Source organism: Gopherus flavomarginatus, chromosome 5 (assembly GCF_025201925.1).
Source record: "Gopherus flavomarginatus isolate rGopFla2 chromosome 5, rGopFla2.mat.asm, whole genome shotgun sequence".
Taxonomy (NCBI): Eukaryota; Metazoa; Chordata; order Testudines; family Testudinidae; genus Gopherus; species Gopherus flavomarginatus.
The window spans coordinates 53,827,470-53,850,423 of record NC_066621.1 but is presented as its reverse complement, the minus strand read 5'-3'; the positions used below and the strand labels follow the sequence as shown (position 1 = coordinate 53,850,423).

General features: G+C 43.3%; 1 protein-coding gene across 8 annotated transcripts in view; it reads right to left on the bottom strand.

The window, feature by feature from the left end:
• Nucleotides 1-22,954, bottom strand: part of SERGEF (secretion regulating guanine nucleotide exchange factor) — a 251,347-nt gene that overhangs the window by 211,151 nt on the left and 17,242 nt on the right. For all 8 annotated transcript variants that reach the window (XM_050955826.1, XM_050955834.1, XM_050955827.1 and 5 more), the window contains exon 8: nucleotides 17,251-17,409. In XM_050955826.1, the coding sequence (XP_050811783.1) occupies nucleotides 17,251-17,409 (159 nt within the window). The remainder of the gene's footprint in view (nucleotides 1-17,250; nucleotides 17,410-22,954) is intronic.

Here is a 22,954-nt window from a genome sequence, read left to right as displayed (position 1 = left end):
TGGCACTATAAGTTTAACCCAGCAGTTCATGCAGAATGAAATTACATAATCTTGTACAGTTCTCCTGAATCCTACACTATGTTTACTAGACTAAGCCAATGTTGTTCATTTCTGTTTATCTATTAAAATTTATTTAAAAGATATTCTTCTGAGATGCCTCGCATCTATGATCCAGGAGAAGGACAGAAAGTTAGGAGGCCTGGATTCACTGACTTGCTGTGTGGCAAGCCACTTAGGGTATGTCTACGCAGCAAAGAAAAACCTGAGGCTGAACCATGCCCAGGACTGGCGCTAGGGGTTTGAGCGCCCTAGGCGCACGGCAATTTCGCCGCCCCGCGCGCTGGTCCCGCGGCTCTGCTGGAGCTGCCGCAGTGGTGCCTGCAGAGGGTCCGGTGCTCCGCGGCTCCGCTGGAGCTGCCGCAGTGGTGCCTGCGGGAGGTCCACCGGAGCCGCGTGAGCAGCCGACCGTCCGCAGGCACGACTGCGGTGGCTCCACCAGAGCCGCGGACCAGTAGACCCTCCGCAGGCACCACTGCAGCAGCTCCACCGGAGCTGCCTGCCACCCCCTCCGGCAAAATGACGCCCATCAATTATTCTGGAGCCCTAGGCGATTGCCTAGGCTGCCTAAATAGTAGCGCCGGCCCTGGCCATGCCAGTCAACTCAGGCTCACGGGGCTCAGGCTGCATGGCTGTTTCATTGCTCTGAAGCCTTCTGAACTCAGGCAGGACTCTGGGCTCTAGGTCCCTGCATGGTGGGAGGGTCCCAGGGCTCAAGCTCCAGTCTGAGACCGGAAGTTTGCCAGAATGAAACAGCCCGGCAGCCCAAGCCCAAGTTGGCTGGCATGGGCCAGCCATGGGTTTTCCTCTGCTGTGCAGACATACCCTTAATCTCTATGCTTCCTGTAATCACGCTCTGCATAATGACTGTAATGGAACAGCCTTCTTCATGAAGCATTTTGTTAGTGTGATAGACCCAGGCCAGTTGTGAACAGCAGAGTAGTAGAAGGGAGATATACTGGCCACTGGATAAGCAGTTTTCTGTTCCCTGAGTGACCAGAGCAGGGGCTGCTCCAGCCTAATGAGAACATCTGACTCCAATTAACCTGCTAAGAGTCAGGTGAGGCTGTTAAGCACCTGACTCTAATTAAGGCCCTCTGATGCTATAAAAAGGCTCATTCCAGTCAGGCTAGGGGGAGCCAGAGGAGAGGAAGTGTGTGTGAGGAACTGGGAGCAAGAGATGTGCAAGAAGCTGAGAACGGGAAGGCATACTGCTGGAGGACTGAGGAGTACAAGCATTATCAGACACCAGGAGGAAGGTCCTGTGGTGAGGACAAAGAAGGTGTTGGAAGGAGGCCATGGGGAAGTAGCCCAGGGAGTTGTAGCTGTTGCGCAACTGTACCAGAAGGCACTCTAGACAGCTGCAATCCACAGGGCCCTGGGCTGGAACCGGAGTAGAGGGCGGGCTCGGGTTCCCCCCAAACCTTGCAACTTCTGATCAAACACAGGAGGAATTGACCTGGACTGTGGCTTCTACCAGAGGGGAAGGTCTCTGGGCTGTTTCCTGACCCACAGGGTGAATCTGTGAGGTGAGCAAATCCGCCAATAAGCGCAGGACCCACCAAGGTAGAGGAGGAACTTTGTCACATTAGCTATAGATAAAAAGTATTATAAAACAATATAGTCATCCCTCAAGATGGCATTTTGACATCCCCTACACACTCACTTGCCTCTGATTTGGCTCCAGTTCCCAGGAGGGTAAGTCCAGCATTCCACATCAGCTTTCTGCCAGGAATCGAACTGCCAAGAACTCTGCCACCCTGTTCCCATCAGCCCCTATTGCTGCAGCTTCCATAAACTTTGTAGATTAAAAGGACAGTGAAAGATCAACGTGTGATGAAACTGGGAACTCTGTTTAGAGATTTAACTAAGGAAAAAATGAGACAATTCCCATGTGCACCAAAGATTTTTATTACTGCTCCTGTGTATTCTGAATGATCTGTAGATTCCTTAAAAGAGATTTCTGCAAAGCTTTAATTCCATACATTTTAGAAATATTAACAGTGCTAAAGTTTCCAGAATTAAAAAGCAACTTGAACCATAAAATGACTGACCAAGACGACTACAGGTTTGACAAAGCAAAACAACTATAAGCAGTCAATAAAGTCTAAATTAATGAAAGTCAGTTAGTTCATAAGCAACACATTTTCATCCATCAGAAAAAACAAACGAACGTACAACTGGTGCCCACAAACAAATGTTACGTCACCACACAGTCCAACCAGCCTGAGTACAAACGCTGATTTAGCAGGGAAGTACTGTGTCTCCGGGACTGACCCCACCAAGGCAATATACAAACCATTTACTCAAAGCAAAGTAAGTGATATTATATTATTTTACTAAAGAACTGTCTTCAAGCTAAGGCACTGGCCTGTGACTCATGAGATCTGGGTCCAATACCAAGCTTTCCCACAGACTTGCTGTGTGCCCGTGGAAATATTATAAGATGATGATGATTCAGTTGAAAATACAGGTCATGCCAATGCTGAATGTATATTCCATGATCTGGCAATTCTCTGTCAAGCTTCATTGTTTTACCTAGCACTTTCACTTCCAAAATATTGCATAGCTATATTGTTCACTTGTCACAGAGATTCAATAATATCAAAGGGTATTTTATGGAACCCAGCAGCAGATAAGAACCAGCATTAGCTGCAGTCATAACTCTCTGGGATACGACAGACCTTATCAAGCAGATCAATGCAAAGTAACGTGCAATTGTTTTTTATTTTTATTACAAATCACTTTGGTCTGTTGACAAGTGTAATCTCATTATATCTCAGTGAGTTATAGCCAATGACACTGAGCACGGAGATGTCTGCCTGTGATGAATATCACCATGTAGTGTTCGGTAGCACCTGAAGCCCGCCATCTTTTCTAGAATGTGTGAATAGGGAGTGTATAATATTGCCAAAAATGATTTTTAAGTTAAGCAAAAGCAGTTACACAATTGCCAGAGTTCTCTTTGCTGTATTAATACTCCTCCAAACCCCACTTTATATTGTCTGTGTTTCACTCTACTCATTTTTACTTAGGCGTTAGTGTTAGGCTAGAATTCCTTCTTTTCCCACCCCGATAAGTTAAGTCTTACAAGGGCTTATTAAAATATATATATAACAAACTCAAAGTACCACAAGAGGTTATTACTGACCACATATTTCTGCTCAACTTTTCATTTTGTCACTTCATCCTCCCACCATCCCCCACCCCATTTGTCTCTTTTGTTCACTTGTTGTCTCCTCTCTCATGCTCCTAGACAGAAATCTCACTGAGGGATGGATTATCTTCTTTGTTATTTGTCTGTACAGTCCCTAGTAACAATGGGGCCCTGATGACTGAAAAAACTACCAAATGAAATGGTGGCTTCTCCATCTCTTGATATCTTTTAATCAAGACTGGATGTCTTTCTGGAGGAAGAGCATTAGCCAAACACAAAGTACTGAGCTCAATACAGGGGTAACAGGGTGACATTCCATGGCCTGTGTTACATAAGAGGACAGACCACAGGATGTAATGGCCCCTTCTACATTAAAATCTATGAATCCTTTATTAAGGATGCTACCGTAATACAATCATGACAGCAAGCAACATGCATAAGCACAAAGACTGTTATAGTGTAACTTCTCATTGCATGGACAGGCAGTGCAGACTAGACAACTGGGCATGGAAGTAGAAACCTGGAAGTTCTGTGTTGCAATCCCATCTGTGCAAGTGACTAGCTGGGTGGCACAAAGTCAAACATTTAGCCTCTGCCTCAGTCTCCCCATCTATAAGATGGGGATAATAATAGCTATCTACCTATCTAACAGAGTGTTTGTGAGGATAAATATCATGTTACAGAGATCCCCTTTCCTATGCACAAACTCATTATAACATACCCTTCCCATTGTTACTGAAAAGCAGCATTGCTGATGTCATTACATTAATAGCCAGACCTGGCTCCCTTTGAACCCGAAGACATCAGGGAGAGCGAGATCAGCTCATAAGCTGAATTTCGGTTTCTTTTTTTAAAAACACTGCATTATGTAATAATCACATAAGAAAAGAACATTTGAATATGATGACTGGTTGAAAATACAAGAAATTCAGAAATGGCGATGCACCTCTTCATTACTCCCAACTATTGCATCACATATGGGAGGTAAGAACATAGTTTTCCACCAGATGACTTTAGAACAGCAAATGACCTTACCAGATAAGATGCTTAATGCAAAAGGGCAGCCATACAACAAGTTTTCAGCATTAAAAACCCTAATTTTCCACTGTTTTTTTAGTTTAAGGCCTGCCAATAATTTTGTTACTTTGATTTGACCAATCTCTAATATTTTATATAGTCTTCCAAATCTCAAAATCATACTCCCTCTGCCCCTGAAAGCTTAACTATTGTGAATTAGAAAGAATGTCAGAGATTTCATTCAGTTTCACAGTGTTTGATTGTCACCAACTGGCATTGAGCATTTGCCACATTCACTCAATTAACTGCAATATATAGTCTGCCTATATTTGAAAAAGTATCTTGTTGAAACTTTGTTCTATAATGTAGTAAAGTAATTTCACTTGTACTGCATCTAACCCCTTTCAATCATCCTATAGGTATAAGAGTTCAAAACGGATGTTACAACCAAAGAGGGCATCATTTCACAACACGTACCACCAACAGGGCCAGGATAGCAGGCACAAGATTCCTGGGAGATATCTTTTATCAATCCACAACACCTCATATGCATGTGTGTGACGGGAGAGGGAGAAGTAAATAATTCTTATGGAAGGATTTGGGAGTATCCTTCTTCTGGAAAATTCTGCCATTTGAGAAAGGAGCATGGTGTAAGGCACTGGGCAGAACTACCAGCTCAAGAAGATGAATAACGAACCTTTTCACCAGCAGAGGAATTTCAATTACTTTCCTCATAGCTTTATTTTATTGATTCAAATTAAGGATCCTGAACAAACCCAAGCCACTCAGAACAGCAAGTCCCAATTGCCAGAAAAATATTGTCATTAAAAACTGTCATAAACAGATAGCTAAGAGTTAATGTTCTTTTACCTGTAAAGGGTTAACAAAGGGAACCAAACACCTGACCAGAGGAACAATCAGAAAACAAGATTTTTCAAATGTCAAGGGAGGAAAGTTGTTGGGTGGGTGTTTTTTGTCTCGGTTTGGTGACCCTCTCAGCTCTGGGAGTGATCTCTCTATTTCCAAGTTTTCTAATCTTCTGTTTCCAAGTTGTAAGTACAAGGATAGTAAGACAATAGGTTTATATTGTTTTATTTTGTATTTACATGTGTGTAGTTGCTGGAATGTTTTAAATTGTATTCTTTTTGGATAAGGCTGTTTATTCATTTTTTCTTTTAAGCAATTGACCCTGTATATCGTCACCTTGATACAGAGACCATTTTATGTCTTTTTCTTTCTTTTTAAGACCTGTGGATTTTTTTTTAGTGGAGGCTCAAGGGGATTGAGTCTGCAGCTCACCAGGGAATTGGTGGGAGGAAGAAGACAGGGGGGAAGAGAGAATCTCTTTGTGTTAGATTTACTAAGCCTGAATTTGCATAACCTCTGGGTGAGGGGAGAGAAATATTTGATTTCTCAGTGTGGTGTTTCAAGGACTTGAAGCAGGGAATCTCCTAGAGTACCCAGGGCGGGGAAATCTGGGAGGAGGTAAAGAGGGTGGAATCCCTTTGTTTAGATTCACGGAGCTTGAATCTGTATATCTCTCCAGGAACCCAGGGAGGGAACACCTGGAGGGGAGGAGGGGGAAGGGAAATGGTTTATTCCCCTTTGTTGTGAGACTCAAGGAATCTGAGTCTTGGGGTTCCCCAGGGAAGGTTTTGGGGAGACCAGAGTGAGCCAGACACTGGAATTCTCTGGCTGGTGGCAGCGATATCAGATCCAAGCTGGTAATTAAGTTTGGAGGTTTCATGCTAGCTTCTCATGTTCTGAACTCTAAGGTTCAGATATGAATAGGAAAGTTATGACAACAAAAACAAAAGCAAATAACTGCCTATCAAAACAAAACACTCCACTGCACACACAATTGTCCCCTGGGGGACAATGAACAAACCACATGCGGCAGGTGTTAGTCACATCACTTAATGCACTACTGGAAGATGCTCAGATACTACAGTGATGAGGGCAGTATAAGAACCTATATAGAACAGCTTTCCAAATTCTTCACCATCTGGGAGGAAAAAGGAAGTGCCCTTACTCATAGGCAGCCCCAGCCACTTTTCCTCTACCTTTATAGCCCCACACTCAATCTCACATGTGACAGCCCGTTAACCCCTCCACCACTTTTACATTGTCGTAGATGGTTTTGTGACTACAGCGCAGGACTAAGCCAGGAGACCTGGGTTTTACTCCTAATAAGACCTTTTAAAAGTCACCCAACCTTCCAGAGACTTGGTTATTTCCCTATCTGCAAAACGGACAGGGAATTAACCACCCTCGCTGGGAAGTTGTAAAGTTTGGATTTATTCACCTAAAGCACTTTGAGGTCTTCTGCTGAGAGGCAATACATCAGAGCAAAGTACTGCTCAGTAACACAGTAGTTATTATCCTGTACATTCCACGGACAAAGGTTTACTTTTCAGAAGTATCTTTAGGATGCAGGGACAGAAGTCCAGCCTAGAAAGCATGTGCCAGCTGAAAAACGGCTCAACAGAAAAAAAAAGAGCTGTGGTCAGCAAGGTCTTGGCCAGAATCAATGGGGTTTATAATGAGAAGGCAAAACAAGTTCACATAAGCAGAAAAGGAAACAAAAACTCCCCAGTTTGACATTCAGCCCACTGCTATAATCCTTTCCCAAGACATCCTCCCTCCACTTCCTCCCAAGCAGCCAGTTACCACTGGGGGTAAAAGGAGGAGCTGAGACCAGGGTAACACTTTGTTTCTAAGAACTAGAGAGTGCTCCTGTGCCCTGTCATAGCATTATTTAGTAATATAAAGAGAGAGGTGTTAATTAATACACAAGTGTTTAGGGTTTGGGAAAGACTTCTTGCATTCTTTCCCACAAAAAAAATTAAAATAAATCATGCACCCATTTTTTTCCATAGCTCAAGGAGCGACATGTGGCTAACATGCTAGCCCATACAGACATCCCCCAAGGCAATGATCTGTGGATTGTGTGTAAGGGAGAGGCACTAATTGGGCACTGGTGTGCATAAACTGCTCCTGCTCAGAGGACCAGGACAGGTTGCCTCACCAAATTGTGCCCTGTGGAGGAAGCTGGATTGCTAAAGCAGAGAACATACCCGACTGGGTAGTCTGCTCTCATCCACGCAGAGCAGGATTTAGCCCATATTTGCACGCAACATATGAAATAGAGACATAACATTGTCATAACATATTCCCAGATTTGGACCTTAGTGTCCAAAATATGGGTGTTAGCATGAAAACCTCCAAGCTTAGTTACCAGCTTGGACCTGGTAAAGCTGCCACCACCCAAAAAATTAGAGTGTTTTGGGGCACTCTGGTCCCCCCAACAACCTTCCCTGGGGACCCCAAGACCCAAATTCCTTGAGTCTCACAACAAAGGGGAATAAACCACTTCCCTTCCCCCCTCCAGGTGTTCCCTCCCTGGGTTCCTGGAGAGATACACAGAAGTAAGCTCCGTGAATCTAAACAGAGGGAATCCACCCTCCCTATTTCCAGTCCTGGAAAACAGAAGTACCGAGAGCTAATCTCTCTTCCCCCCTCACCCAGAGGGAATGCAAAGTCAGGCTAGTAAATCTAACACACACAGATTTCCCCCTGACTTCTTCCTCCCACCAATTCCCTGGTGAGCACAGACTCAATTCCCTGGAGTTCCCCACTAAAGAAAAACTCCAACAGGTCTTAAAAAGAAAGCTTTATGTAGAAAGAAAGAAAAATACATAAAAATAGTCTCTCTGTATTAAGGTGACAAATACAGGGTCAATTGCTTAAAAGAAATATGAATAAACAGCCTTATTCAAAAGAATACAATTTAACACATTCCAGCAAGTACACACGTGTAAATACAAAAAAAAAACCGATGGTCTTCCTATTTTTGTATTTACAACTTGGAAACAGAAGATTAGAAAAGCAGGAGGCAGAAAAATCCTCTCATAGCCGAGAGAGTACAGGCAGAAGACAAGAACAAAGGACTCGCACACAAACTTCCCTCCACCTAGATTTGAAAAAGTCTTGTTTCCTGATTGGTCCTCTGGTCAGGTGTTTCAGGTTACTCCTTTCCAGGTAAAAGAACATTAACCCTTAGCTATCTGTTTATGACAAACATGTTGGCATTCAATTTCATCAAGCCAATGATGTGCTCAGTACTATATGAAGAGCACATCCAAGCCTTCCATGGAGGAACAGATCTGCATTGAAAGCTCTGTTACAAAGAGATGTCCCTAAGGGCAGCTGTTGCCTCATCAATACTAGCTACTGGGTCTGAAATAATATAAACTACACTTTGCCTCTTGGCAAGGTAATTTTTCTAAAAGTCTTCTTAAGAAAGGAAAGGGAAAACAAGACTGTGAATCTCCCCTTAATGGCAGTTAAAGCAAATTCTAGTATTTGTGTAAATCTAGGCTCTAGTGGGTCAAAGCTATATGCCCAATATACAGTTACCCTCTATTGTGAGCTCCTTAAATGACTGCATCTTGTTTAAGGTAGCCCTTACCCAAAAACAGTCCCTTCTGCAAAGGAATCTTTGGCTAAAATAGGGCAGCTGGAGAGCTAAAGATAGGTTCCCCTTAACAGTGGAAGCTTTACTGGCACTAAACAAGAGCCACAGAAGCGGAGCTTGGACTCCGATGAAGCTTCTCTGGGCTGGTCTACACTACGGGGGAAAATCGATCTCAGATACGCAACTTCAGCTACGTGAATAACGTAGCTGAAGTCGAAGTATCTAAGATCGAATTACTCACCATCCTCACGGCGCGGGATCGATGTCCGCAGCTCCCCATGTCGACTCAACAACTCCGTTGCAGTTGGTGGAGTTCCGGAATCAATATAAGTGTGTTCGGGGATCGATATATCACGTCTAGATGAGACGCAATATATCGATCCCCGAGCAATCGATTGCTACCCGCCGATACGGTGAGTAGTGAAGACGTAGCCTCAGTGTTACAAGGCTTGCAAGGCATCCCTTATGGGCTGCTCCACTGGTAGGACTGTTTCTGAGACTTAATTCAAAGCAATACCAAAAAGGACCTCTAGTGGGCTGAAACTATACTGTTTAGACTTCAGAGGCCAGTTTCATCGCTAGCATAACTCCACTTAGGGCTTGTCTACACTTAAAACACTGCAGTTGCACTACTGCAGCCGCACAGCTGTAGCACTTCAGTGAGGACTCTACCTATGCTGATGGGAGAGGTTCTTCCACCAACGTAGTTAATTCACCTCCCTGAGAGGTGGTAGCTAGGTCGACGGGAGAATTCTTCCATCCACCAAGCACAGTGTATGCTGGACGATAGGTCAGTTTAGCTGCATTGCCCAGGGATGTGGATTTTTTAGGGCGACGTAAGGCAGCTTACATCGACCTAATTATGTCACGGTACACACTACAGCCTAGTCCCACCAATGTAAGTACCATACTACACCAACATAATAACTCCACCTCCAAAAGAGACATAGGGCTTATGTCAGTGTAGTTAGGGTGACACTAGGTCTATGCAAACACTGCATTACTAATATCAGCTCTTGGCTGTCTTGTCAAGAAAGCTGGGCAGCTAGAGCCTGGCTGCCCCTGGCTTCTGCTCCCAGCTGCCTGGCTCCCCACTCCCAGAACCGAGAAACTCGGGCGGCCACCCACCACTCCCAGCACAGCCCTGTCTCTCATCCCCCCACACTGCCACTCTTCGATCAGTAGAAGCATTCCTGGTGAGGATGCAGATCACCAGCAGAAGGAGGGTAGTGTGGACATGAGCCACCACAGCTGTAAATCAGCCTAACATAGGTTGAGTTAAGTAGGTCATGTAGACATGCCCTGAGCAATGTAGTTATACAGAATTAATTTCCTAGTGTACGGTAGGCCTTACTTAGCTGCATTTGCACTAGACCTATTACATTACTTAGAAGCAAATTGTCATGGTTTTATCCAGTGGTGACAGAGACAGAAGATACCTGTGCAAGTACTGCAGACAACTACTAGAGATTTCCATTTGCTTCCAGTCACACGAGTTATTGCCTTGATCCAAATCCTAGCAGGGATGAATCCCCACTTGCTTTAAAGGCATTTCTTAGACTAAGAGAGTATGATTCAGTTTTGCTACGTGGATCAGTAACATGCAAAAAAAGGCCTCATAAAACAATTTTATGTGGGCTAACTGGTGTGATGCTAAGGGATTCCAAGGAAGTTCAGATTCAGTAATGCATTTGGCTTCAGGACTTAAAGCTACTGAAGCTGTTTTCATAGTGGTTGATTGTGTATTGTTCCTCTGAGACTTCTTAGCGCTGCAGTGAGATTTGCATAGGAGACAGAAATCGCATTGTAACTGCACTGCCGAGATACTCCCTCTGGGTGAAGGAACTAGGAATTCTTTAGTTGTATCAAGAATCTCTTCATCCAAACTCAACTGAACTGTAATTTCATTTGACAGGTACATGAAAAATAGATTAGTGAATTTATTCAGGAGAATACTTAGATAATAAAACAGCCCAGATTAAAGGAGCTTATTTATCTGCCATCCCAGTTAATCAGGAAATCACTTGTTTTGAACTGAAGATGATGATTCACCTTCTGTAAGTCTAATAAAGGCTTTTCTCTCTCACTTTTGCTATATTTAGGATCACCTTCAAGTCAGGTGAGCTCTATTCTTTCGTAGAGTAGCCTAATTTACATCTTTAGCTTTCTAGTACAGGGCTCAGTTCTCTTTTGAAACAGATGAGCAGTAACTTCGAAATTCACATTGATCTATGTGCAGTTCCCCTCTGACTGACGTAAACTTGTTGAGGGAGACCACAAATGACAGCTAACACTGTTACACAAGGTGAGAGGTGCAGTTGTTTGTGTTCATAAGGCACTGTCTATTTGGAAGACACCTGTTATAGCAATGACTGTTGCGGCATTGAGCATTTTGCTGGCATGGAGGCTGTGGTGACAAAAATTGTTGTCTAGAGCAGTGCTGTGCTCATTAGCTGCAGAGAGCACAGCTGGCACTGGGAACTGAGGCATGAGGTTTAGATCAGATGCGTGCTCGATGTGGAGAGCAATACTGATGTTGCGGTCAGTCACAGAGGCATTGCTACAATTGAAATTTGTGCCTAAAAAGTCACTCAGCATAAGTATCAATATAGGAAGCAAAGTAGAGACTAAATACAGCAAAGCTGACTGGATGCAATGGGAGACTTTCTATTGACTTTAATATGCTTTGGACCAGACCTTACTGTACAAGGGGCACTGCTGACAGCAGAATAATAATAATTCTTGAAAGAGCACAAGGAGGGCTGTACAAGCTTAACTACATGTCTTCTTTTGTGGGGAACCTGGGAATCAAAGCAGAAGCAGAGGCCCTGCATTGAAGACCTTCCTCTGCTACTAAAAATAAGATGGCACAAGGGGAATGAGACCCCCAAAATTACAGAGACTGAAATACTCTGACAGAAACAACTCAATTTTAAAAGGATAAAAAATGACACTTAAAGGAAATCAGTTAAGGTGAATGTCAATATGGAATATAGAACATTCTGTAAAAGAAAGTAACAGCCCTAATAAGACAAGCAATTCATGTTCCTCAGAAAAAGGTATCTTAGTCTTGAACCAATGAATTTTGTGACAAACAGCAAAAAAACAACAAAGGTAATCAAACTCTCAAGAATGACAGAGAGAAGAACTTTCATCATCACTGGATGTGATGGCATATCTTGCATGGAAAAAAAAGTCAGGCATCCCCCGGACCTCAGAAGTGAGTTCTCAGCTATGATGAAGGAGCAAGTAGGAAGAAATGAAAAGCACAAACATTGCTCAACAGCACCCTTCAAAACCCTACCAACAGCATACAAGAAACACAGTAAGTGTTTAAAAATAAGATCAGTGTAAGTGTGAGAGGTAAAACAATGTAACTGAGGGGAAAAACAGGCCATGTTGCTTCCTTACATCTAATAATGAAGAAATAACTTCTTGGGACATGTTTACATAGTGTCAAATCAAGGCATCCAAAAAAACAGCCAACTCTTCCTCCAGATGGCTGCTTTTAGCAACATCGCTGTCCCATTTACTTCTTCAATGTTCTTTTTGCTCTGCCGTCAACTGCTGCTCCGCTGAGCAGATAAAAATCAAAATGTTTTGAAAGAGAACATGTTGGAATAGCAGCATTTATAATTTTATGTATGAGCAAACTGTTCAAGTTTTACCCAACTCTTTTCATTATGTGTCTTCACTGATAGATAGTATTTTACAGCCACGTTGGCAGGAATTTAAACTGTTGATCAGGATGATGCTTCAAAACATTTATTGGGCCCAAATTTGTACCGCTCTCCCAAACTTTTTCTCGTCCTGGTGGGTCCTGAAACAGTGAAGCTTAAAGTAACTTCTATTTCAACTACACTGCTACTCCAATATAACACGGTTGTGGGAAGCTAAAAATCCCTACCATGTTATAAGTGAAACGCTTTATATCAGGGTAGTGGTGGCAGGGCTCCAGGGGTGATTTAAAGGGCCTGGGGCTCCCCGCAGCTGCCAGAGCCCCAGGCCCTTTAAATCGCCAGTGAGCCCTGCTGCCGCAGCCTTGGGAGTAGCAGCGGCAGGGCTCCGGTGGTGATTTAAAGAGCTCCGGGCACTGCAGGGAGCCCAGGCCCTTTAAATCGCCGGCCGAGCCTCGCTGCTGGAGCCCCAGGATAGCAGCGGCAGGGCTCCAGCAGTGATTTAAAGGGCCTGGGGCTCCCCGCAGCAGCTGGAGCCCTAGACCCTTTAAAGCACCGCCGAAGCCCCACTGCTACCGCGCTATATGCGAACCCGTGTTATATCGGGTAGCGTTATAGCAGGGTAGCGATGTATTATATTTTGCTGTATTATAGACTATTAACTAAGTAAAACTCTCACACAACAAAGTTCCTTCATTGTGATTCTGCGGTTGAAGCCAATTTGAGTCTGATATTTCTGGTGATAAACATTCTTTTTTTCCCCTAAATCCTTTAATTCCTCAATCCATCCATTTACCTCAATCTGGCGATTTTAGGTCCCTCTTTAACAGGGGAATCTGGAACTTCTCATGAACTCAGCAGCACAAGACTCAAGCAACCTCTCATTCACTGCAGGGAGAAGGTCACATAATGGAGGAACACATACTAGAGAAGGAGTAAAATTTTCAAAGGGTATTTAGGTGCCTAAGATGCAGATAGATGCCTAATGGGATTTTCAGAAGTGCTTAGGTGCTTGAAATCAATGAGAGTTAGGTGCCTAGGTACTTTTGAAAAGGTAACTAGGCACCTATCTGCATCTTCAGGTGCGTAAATACCTTTGAAAATTTGGCCTTATGTGATTGAGAATCTTAAATCACATTGATTTTAAATAAGACTTTGGTTCCTAAGTGCCTAAAAGTCACTTTTTAAAATGGAAGTAAGTTCCTAAGTCACTTAGTCTCTTTTGAAAATTTTGCCCCAGATCCTTAGAGGGTAGAAGTCAGCATAGCTACACTTAAATCAATTTCAAAAGTGTTTTCTCAATTAGTCAGAATAATGTTGTTGATGTTAGAGAGTGTGATTGTCAAAGCTATTTGTTTGTTGGTGATAAATATCTGCTACATGAAAGATTCACATAGCTGATATTCATTGTCAACAAACACTGAAACAAACTGATAGTTTTGACAATCACCACTCTTTAAAATCAGGTTATTCTGACTAACGTCTTGCTTCCCCCACTTCAGTGTCAGCATTAATGGAGGATCCACTTTTCTCATGAACCCTACAGTTAGAGATCAATTCTTTTAGTCCATCTGAAAATAAAGATAATACGCTTTCAAATAGTGCATTGCCTTGGTTATAGCTCTAAGAATTCTCAAGACAGACGCCTCCAAAAACAGGTTAGAGTTTAAGTGGGGTTACAAAAGTTAAGGTAGTTGTCAGATTTGCACAAGTTTAATGTGATGCATACCTCATGAATCATGAGTGCTAGTGATGAATGCCATCTGCCACTAGAATACAAAAATGCTTTGGTATCCAGTGGTCCATTGCACTCCATTCGTTTCCAGCACAACAGTTTGCAATATATCAGACATTAACATAGACACTCTTCTCTCACACCAATAGTATTATTTGGTACTATGCTTTGGTAACAATCCAGCAAAGCACTTAAGCATATGTTGAACTTAAAGCAGTGAGTAATCCTATTGAAATCAATGAGACTATAATACTCATATGCTTAAAGTTAAGCACCTTTGCTTCCCTGGACCAAACCAGGTGAGCCCAATCCAGCTAGTTAAAGAGGGTTGAGCTACACCTGGACCTATAAAGGGCTGCTAATGGGCAGCTGGGGGAGGAAAGGCTGAGACAGGCTGTACCATGGAAGAAACATGCCCACATTGGAGAGAAGTTAGCTCCTCTGGTGGGTCCCTGGAGCAAGGGACCAGGGGCTCAAGGAAGCAGCCGCTCTAAGAAGGGAGCAGAACTGACTGAGCCTGGGAAGCTGCCAGGAGCTGGAGTGCCAGAAACCCCTGAGAAGCGTGGCCCTGAAGCCTGGGGTCAAGGATAGAGTTAAAAGGCTGTTTTTTTGTTTGTTTGCTAATCTCTGTTAAGGAAATAAACCTCCGTGCAAAAGACTGGGCATGGCAGGCACGCTTTGGAGCCAGGGAGAAGCTCAGCCTGGTGACATATGCTGCAGCAGCAAATACCACAGGCTGCTTACATGTTACTAAAAAGAATATTTCCTGTTATCCATTTTAATGGGTTTCTTTTTAATGTATCCAGTTTTCTCCTGCATTATTGGACAGGAGCAATAAAAGTGCCATCATCGGATCATCCATTATTTTACATGCAAGTACCTCTATCACATTACCTTACTTATATATTTTCCAAGCAAAGGGCCCAATCCTACATACCCGACACATGTGAATAGTCCCATTTTCTTGAATTTCACATGATGATTTAGGGTCTGCAAGATCAGACCTAAATCATACTAATTTTCTTTCATCTTGTCTCACAGGGACAGTCCCCCTCGTAATATTTTTTTTGCCAATCTTGTCTGGATATTTTCTATTTTGCTGTCTATGAGGTGGCTCACCAAAATCAAACAATATAGCCTACCATTTCATTTTCTGGAATTTTTTTAATACAAATTTTTATTAGTTTTTAAATGGCATAATAAAGCAGATCAAGAAAACCCAAGCACATGAAAAGCTAATATTAAGAGGAAATGCAAAAAAATTAGTCTTTGTAGATATAAATAAAAAAGCTATATTATTTGTTATTTCATCTACCACATCTCATTGCACAGATGTCTTCATAAAGCATAAAATGAGGATAATACTTCCATCGTCCCCTCCGGGAGTGTTGTGAAAACAAATGGATAAACTTGAGAGTCACTCAGAAGTTATAGTAATGAGGAATCACATAAATACCTAGATTTACGCAGGGACAGAATTCAAACTCATTAATATTTAGCAGTAGATTAAAGAGGAAATATTTGATCTTTTTAGGCTTCCAACCTTAAAAACAACTAAATCCCATTCCACCAGGTTTTCCAGATGCCTGCAGTATAATTTTTAACTGTCCTTTTTATAATAGTTTAAGAAAATCATTTTGAGGTTCACATGTGAGCACAAAATAATATAAACAGTGTAGTTCTGCTAGCATGTACTTGTATAACTGCAAAGATGACTCATAGTACCATCCAGAATCTCTGTCTAGGTTGACTTCAGATACTGTGATAATGGAGGCCATATAAGTACTTAAGACTGAACACCTTCCCAGTGTTTAATGTATTTCTCCTCACACTGCCTTCCTGAGGTAAATAAATACTATAATTTTATAGTACATTTAATATTAGATATAATAATTTTCTACATTTTACAGATGGGGAACCAAGGCACAGAGTCTTGCCCAAGATCACACTGGAAGTACGTGCAGGACCAGATTTACAGGCAGGCGACCCAGGAGATCACCTGGGATGCCAAACTCATGGTGCTGTTTTTGTTGTTAGCAACAAAAGGGAAAATAGAATGCTTGAAGTAAAATGTTTCAGGTATTCGTATATTGATTCATTTTTCACTAGCCTCCTAGAATGTTCTGGACCTTTGTAGAATCTCTCTTGGAACATTCCAGACTTTCTGAGAACTACATTTTCCTCAACTCTCCTACAGCGTTGGAGTATATAAGCGGTGGGGCATTGCCAGTCAGTCAGTAAGATATGAGAACGAAGTGGAGAGCCCAGCTACAATATTATGAACCTTGCTTGATGTGTAATTGTGAAGGTGTACTTGTGTTTTAAGACTTGAAGGCTGTAAGTAGCAACTAATAAGGGACATATTTATACGATACCAGAGATATCTATCGAACCCCTATCTACGCAACAATATTAAAGAACTACTTTTATTTCTTTTGCCATGCTTAACACGTAATGTTTGATGACTTTCTAAGTCTGTGGAACATAGACTTTTGCTCTTCCTAATACTGTCTGTTTTTCCCCATAGAAAATAAAAGATGTCTCCAAAGAAGCCTTCAGGAACTCAGTATAGGAAGCAAAAAGCTCAGTTGCAATCTAGTTTGCAGAAAGGGGCAAATTTGATGGGAAAATATCTAAAATAGGACTAGGGTTAATATTCCAATGCTGTCATCTACTTAACACTGGTCCACCCAACGTTGGTGCACAATTCAATTTCTTGATGTTAGTACATTTCAGTTATTCTTAAAATTAAAAAGTTTCTATAAGCTTACAGGAAATGATTTTTTTTTATTTGCTTACATATGGTGTGAGGAAGTACAAATTTACAGATCCTAACATGCAAATTTATTGTCTTGTTTGTGTATATCGGTGCTTTGTAGCAGCAAGCATCTAAAATAAGCCAGACGCTCTTATTATATACTAAGTTTTCAGAGAAGTAGGAGTACTCTTGATGGAAAGAAGTCTATTTCCATACTTTCTGAAGACTATCACTGTACAGCGTAATCTGAAAACATCTCTGTGCATCACTATTAACAGTGAGGAAGATCAAATTAAAAACTTGTTTTGCCAAGAATAAAGTGGATATTTAAGTATTTGCTTGTAACTTCTGGCTGCTTTTTGGATCTCCTACCTGTTTGTGCCACTACATGTGTCCATCCACTCCAGACCGCTCCAATCTTTTCCCCCAAGAAAAAATGAGCATCTATTTTCTGGGGCTCAACAAGAAAAGTCTCTTTACTCACTAGCTGCCCATGTTTGTTGCTACCCCAAACACACAATTCTCCTTCATCTGAAATAAAGACAAAAATAAAGAAATTAGAGAGAAACTACTTCTGTGAAATATCAACAGATCAAAAAAAATACAAAGGGAGGATAATACATTAATTCAGTTTCAATTTTTCTTGTATATTTCCCCCACTATTTATACTCCCCTACAAACACAAGCACACCCTAGAATGTAAAGAATAAAAGGAGCCATAAGGGCCCTCAACACATTTTCCTTTCCCAAGGCAGAACTAATAACTCCGCTCACGCCTCTCTCCACTACAAGGACACTGATTACCACTGAAATAGATTGCTGGATAATTACTATTTTTTCTCTATTTGTTTAATTAAAAAAATGCATATACACACATCCCAAAATCACAATGCAAGCTGGAGTGTGAATCTGACCCACATTACCCTGTCACTGAATAACTGTCCATGTGGACCTTGCTGACGCGCATTAATAATTCTTTAATGTGCTTTGATCTAGTCTTCCTTGAAATGAGACTAATCAAAGCGCATTAACGAACTGTTAAGAGAAACAATGAATGCCAAAACAAACTTTTTTAGGTTTTCTAAAGGACTCCATCATTTTTTCAATTAAAAAGGGGGTGGGGAGGAGAAAATCAAGTAATTGACTCTTTTATTCGCCAGGAATTCTTCCCCAGAAAAAATGAAATCTTATTTTCCCCTGAGAAAGTGTATGACAGAAATAGCTAATTTCAAGCAAAGAAAAAAAGTTAAGTTTTTCTAAGGCCATAACCAACATAACATTTGTGTGGCTTACAATTTACTAAGGATGCTACAACAATCTGCGTAGGGTTAGCCACTTTTGTACATTTTAATGTGATCCCTGTAATTTGCACACAACCCAAGGCAGTACAGCATATGCCTATAGGCCATATAGTTGCTACTATGTTGGACGTAAGTAGTAAGCTGAGCACTGAAGGAGTGAATTAACAGTTTCATCATCCTTTTTTTAAAATGTGCCATATGTTTTTGCAACAATCCTTTCTACAGTTCTGTAAAACTTTCAAATTAATGGTGTTCCAAGTATCACCAGTAGGTGGCAGGTGAGACTAAGAAGAAATGAAATATACACTAAACTGCCTCACATCCATGTAAAAAACCCCTGTAGATTGTAGCTCAGGATACGTCTACACTACGGGATTATTCTGATTTTACATAAACCGGTTTTATAAACAGATTGTATAATGTCGAGTGCACGTGGCCACACTAAGCACATTAATTCGGCGGTGTGCGTCCATGGTCCGAGGCTAGCGTCAATTTCCGGAGCGTTGCACTGTGGGTAGCTATTCAGTAGCTACCCCATAGTTCCCGCAGTCTCCCCCATCCCTTAGAATTCTGGGTTGAGAGCTCCGTGGCTGATGGGGCAAAAATTGTCGCGGGTGGTTCTGGGTAAATGTCATCAGTCATTCCTTCCTCCGGGAAAGCAACGGCAGACAATCAGCAACCATGGAGCCCGTTCAGCTTTTTTTTTTTTTTTTTTTTACAGTCACCGTATGTATACTGGATGCCGCGGACAGAGGAGATACTCCAGCGCTACACAGCAGCATTCATTTGCTTTTGCATGATAGCAGAGATGTTTACCAGTCGTTCTGTACCGTCTGCTACCGGTGTAAATTGGCAATGAGATGATGGTTATCTGTCCTTCTGTGTTGTCTGCTGCTATCATGGGTGCACCTGGCTGAGATCGGCCAGGGGCGCAAAGGCAAAACTGGGAATGACTCCCCGAGTCAATCCCTCCTTTATGGTTTCTAAAAATAGAGTCAGTCCTGCCTAGAATATGGGGCAAGTGTACTAGAGAACCAGTGTATCAGAGAGCACAGCTGTTCCATGTCAGATCCTGCAGAAATGATGAGCTACATGCCATTCACAGGGGGTGCCTCTGCAACAACCCCATCCGTCACTTCCCTGCTCCCCCAACCTTCCTGGGCTACCGTGGCAGTGTCCCCCCCATTTGTGTCATGAAGTTATAAAGAATGCAGGAATAAGAAACAATGACTTGTTAGTAAGATAAAATGAAGGGGAGGCAGCCTCCTCGTGCTATGACAGTCCGGGCAGGACATTAAGCAGTGCGGGGGAGAGGAGCCCAACTCCACCAGAGAGGTCCTTTGGGGCCATCTGCCTGTCCCAAGTCAGGATAAAGGAGGAGGGTTGGGCATGGGGCTAGCAACTCCATCCCGTAAAAAATCAACCTGCTACAGAAACGCCAACAATAGAGACAACAGAGACTTTTACCCTGGGAAAAGAAGGGTCTTCAACTCGAAGATGCATGACGCTGGGTGGTAAAAGCCGTGAGGAAGCCACTAAGCCGATTACTCTTCTTGCAACCAGGAGGATTACCATAGGCACATGGAACATGAGGACCATGTACGAGTCAGGAAAGATGGCGCAGGTTGCAGCAGAGATGAGGAGCAACAACTTGACCCTATTAGGCATTAGCGAGACAAGATGGACGCAAGCGGGACAGAGACGACTGTTGACAGGAGAGCTGTTGCTGTATTCAGGACATGAAGAGAGCGACGCACCCCACACACAGGGAGTAGGCTTCATGTTGTCCAAGCAGGCACAGAGAGCACTGATTGGTTGGGAGGCACATGGTCCCAGGATCATCACAGCATCCTTCAGAACTAAAATGAAGAGGATTAAGATGAATGTTGTTCAGTGCTACGCTCCAACTAATGACAGCAAAGAGGAGGACAAAGATTATTTTTACAACAGACTCCAGAAAATATTAGAGATTCTCCCAGACAAAGACATCATCATCCTTACGGGAGACTTTAATGCCAAAATTGGACCTGACAGCACGGGATACGAACAAGTCATGGGGACCCACGCTCTGGGAGAGATGAGTGAGAATGGAGAGAGATTTGTGGATCTGTGTGCACTGAACAACCTGGTCATAGGAGGTAGCATCTTTCCTCACAAGCGGATCCACAAGAGTACCTGGGTATCGCCAGCAGGCTCGACAGAAAATCAGATCGATCATGTCTGCATTAGCAAGAAGTTCAGAAGATCCTTGCAGGACGTTAGAGTTAGAAGAGGAGCAGACACGGCGTCCGACCATCACTTAGTGGTGGCCAGATTGAAGCTGAAGCTGAAAAAGAACTGGATAGACACATCAGACAGAAGAGTGAAGTACAACGTCAGCCTTCTGAGGGACCATAAGACCAAGGAAGATTTTGGACTGACGCTGAAGAATAAGTTTTCAGTATTACAGGATCGGTCTGAGGAAGAGGAAGACAGTGTACTAAACAGATGGCAGAAAGTGAGAGAGACGCTTAGGTCAGTATGCATGGAAGTGCTTGGAATTAAGAAACACCAGCAGAAAAAGTGGATCACAGCAGAGACCTTGATCAAGGTAGAAGACAGAAAGAAGAAGGCAGCAGTCAATAACAGCAGGACTAGAGAAGCAAAGGCCAAAGCTCAAAAAGAGTATGCTGAAGCCCATAGAGCAGTGAAGAGGAATATCAGGAAGGACAAGAGAGAGTATGTGGATGAACTGGCAGCACAAGCGGAGCAGACAGCATACAGCGGTAATATGAAACAGCTGTATGATACTACCAAGCGACTGTCTGGAAAGTTCAGCAAGCCAGAACGTCCTGTCAAAGACAAGCAGGGAAAGTCTATAACAGGAATAGAACAACAGATGAACAGATGGGCGGAGCACTTTGAGGAACTCCTGAACAGACCAGCACCACCAAATCCACCAGATATCAACCCAGCCAATGAGGACCTCCCAATTAATTGCGATAAACCAACCACAGATGAGATCAGAAAAGCCATCACCATGATGAAGAATAGGAAGGCGGCTGGACCTGATGACATCCCAGCAGAGGCCCTGAAAGCAGACCTGGATGCTTCAGTGGAAATGCTGTACCCCCTTTTTGAGAAGATATGGGAAGAAGAAGTGATTCCGGTAGACTGGAAAGAGGGATATCTCATCAAAATCCCCAAGAAAGGAGATCTTAGCAACTGTGCCAATTATAGAGGAATCACACTCCTGTCGGTGCCAAGGAAGGTCTTCAACCGAGTCCTCTTAGAGAGAATGAAGGATGCCGTCCATCCACAGCTACGAGATGAACAGGCAGGTTTCTGGCAGAATAGATCATGCACGGACCAGATAGCAACGCTTCGCATCATAGTCGAGCAGTCTATGGAGTGGAACTCCTCGTTGTACATCAACTTTGTTGATCATGAGAAAGCGTTCGATAATGTGGATCGAGAGACCCTCTGGAAGCTCCTTCGGCACTATGGCATCCCAGCAAAGGTGGTCAACCTGATCAAGAAGTCATATGACGGTATACACTGTAGAGTGATCCATGGAGGGCAGCTTACTAACAGCTTCCAGGTGCAAACTGGATTCAGGCAAGGATGCTTGTTGTCACCATTTCTCTTTCTCCTCGTCATCGATTGGATTATGAGGACATCCACTTACGAGCGTAGGAACGGAATCCAGTGGACGTTGTGGACCCAGCTTGATGACCTGGACTTTGCTGACGACCTTGCACTCCTTTCGCATAGTAAACAGCAGATGCAAGAGAAGACCAACGTAGTGGCAGCCACGTCATCACAGGTTGGCCTCAACATTCACAAGGACAAGACCAAGATCCTTAGGATTAACTCCATCAGCAATGACCCAGTCACACTGAATGGAAGCCCCTTGGAAGAAGTGCAGTCCTTCACCTACCTAGGTAGCATCATCGACCAGCAGGGTGGCACAGATGCAGACATCAAAGTAAGGATTGGTAAGGCAAGAGCAGCTTTCTTACAGCTCAAGAACATCTGGAGCTCCAGAGAGCTGTCTTTGGCAATAAAAATTCAACTGTTCAACTCCAATGTGAAATCAGTCCTACTGTATGGAGCTGAAACCTGGAGGACAACCAAAACAACCATCAGGAAGATCCAGACCTTCATTAATAGCTGCCTCAGAAGGATTCTCCAGATCCGTTGGCCAGACACCATCAGTAACATCCACCTCTTGGAGAGGACCTGTCAACTCCCAGCAGAGGAAGAAATCAGAAGGAGAAGGTGGGGCTGGATAGGACATACACTACGTAAGCAGCCAACTAACATCACCAGACAGGCACTGTGGTGGAATCCCCAAGGCAAGCGGAAAAGAGGCCGTCCAAGAAACACCTGGCGACGTGACCTTCAGGCTGATAGCAAAAAAATGGGCTATACCTGGAACCAGCTAGAGCGAATGGCTCAGGATAGAGGACTCTGGAGATCTGTGGTTGGCGGCCCATACCCCAATTGGGGTGACGGGCATGAGTGAGTGTGAGTGGGAGAGGAGCCCAGCATGCCGCTGCTATGATAGTCCAGGCAGGACAGAATCTTTTCTTTACACAGGAAACGGAGGGGGCTGATGGAGCTCAGCCCCCAGTTGCTATGATGAGGACGGTTACCAGCCGTTCTGTACCATCTACTGGGAATGACCGAGAATCATTCCTATTTTCACCCAGGCGCCCACGGCCAGCCTCACCTGAAGCCAGCCAGAAGCACTCACGGGTTCATAAGAAGGACGGTTACCAGTCCTACTGCAC